Source organism: Tripterygium wilfordii, chromosome 11, assembly GCF_013401445.1.
Source record: "Tripterygium wilfordii isolate XIE 37 chromosome 11, ASM1340144v1, whole genome shotgun sequence".
Classification (NCBI taxonomy): Eukaryota; Viridiplantae; Streptophyta; class Magnoliopsida; order Celastrales; family Celastraceae; genus Tripterygium; species Tripterygium wilfordii.
This window is the reverse complement of record NC_052242.1, coordinates 4,993,539-4,994,689: the sequence shown is the minus strand read 5'-3', so window position 1 is coordinate 4,994,689 and position 1,151 is coordinate 4,993,539. Positions and strand designations below refer to the sequence as shown.

The 1,151-nt window shown below is 39.8% G+C and overlaps 1 protein-coding gene across 1 annotated transcript; it reads right to left on the bottom strand.

The window, feature by feature from the left end:
* Positions 1–219: 219 nt before the first annotated feature.
* On the bottom strand, positions 220–815 carry LOC120008710. Its single transcript, XM_038859092.1, has 2 exons — positions 598–815; positions 220–397 (listed from the first exon to the last, which is right to left on the bottom strand). Exons 1-2 carry the CDS (start codon positions 813–815, stop codon positions 220–222), a joined length of 396 nt encoding a protein of 131 aa, XP_038715020.1.
* Positions 816–1,151: the final 336 nt, after the last annotated feature.

Below are 1,151 nucleotides of genomic sequence, written 5' to 3'. Positions count from 1 at the left end.
CAAAGATAGATAAGTTTTCTATCAAGTGTCTCTTCGTATTCCAAAGCATGCATTAATGATCTAAGTTTCTAGGCTTCTCTTCTTCTAGATTTCTCTGTACAAGTCTATATAAGTGGACTGTAGAAGTTTTGTAAGGAACTCAGATTGTACTCAAACAAAGACTAAGAGCTGTAGCTCCAAACTAAATAAAAGAGTTTGTTTATCATCATCAAAAGAACCTCACTTCCGCTGTTTAACCAACACAGAATTGCTGCCACCACCAGATGGAGAAGAAGAAGAAGAAGAAGAAGAAGAAGAGTCTTGATCCTCTAACATGACCGTAATGATCATTCTCTGCCCCTTCTCATGGTGCCCTGAAACTCCACTGATGAAGTAAAATGCCTCTGAATGGTCCAACCTGTACAAATTGTTCTCAATGTTGGAGAAGTAATTTGGGTGTGATGAATTGCACTTATTGTATTCCTCCTGTCACCTCCATCACCGAGTCCTTCTTGTACGTGAAACCTGTACCCCCAAAAAAAAACTTATGGGTTCAACTTCAAATCAAATATTTGTACTTGTGTGTGTGTGTGTGTATATATATATATATGCATGTACATACGAACTGTGTCACCAAGTTCAAACCTATTTTCAGAGGCCCAGTCATTGTAGATTTTGGTGTCATTAGGAGGAGGGACAACCCAGCCAATATCGCCACCAAGTTGGTACTCAAAGCAAAACACAGTGAGGTACTGAAGAGAGAAATGGTACGTTGCTAAGAAGACCACCATTTGTGTTCTGGTGCTCATGGAGTAAGAATAATGGGAAGCAGCCATTAGTGTGTGTGGTTGGGGCATTTAATAGTGGGGGGAGGGTTTTTGAACTTTGTTTCCCCTAAAAATGGGCTGTGGGCTTCATTATCATGAACACAATTGAAAAGAAATGTCCAAAAGAAAAGGACGATTGTCAATTAGTTGGTCTGGGCCGTTTGTTAGCTACTCGCAGGGATCTATTTAAAGCTTCCTTCCATCTCGGCCCATGTCAATTTGTCGGGCTTAAGGAAGTTCGACCAGTAGGCCCGAGATCTTTGGATTATATAAACTCATGTATTTTCTTACACCTCCAGTTTTGGGTGAAATAGTTGTTATATTTTTATGTTTCTTAACAAGAGT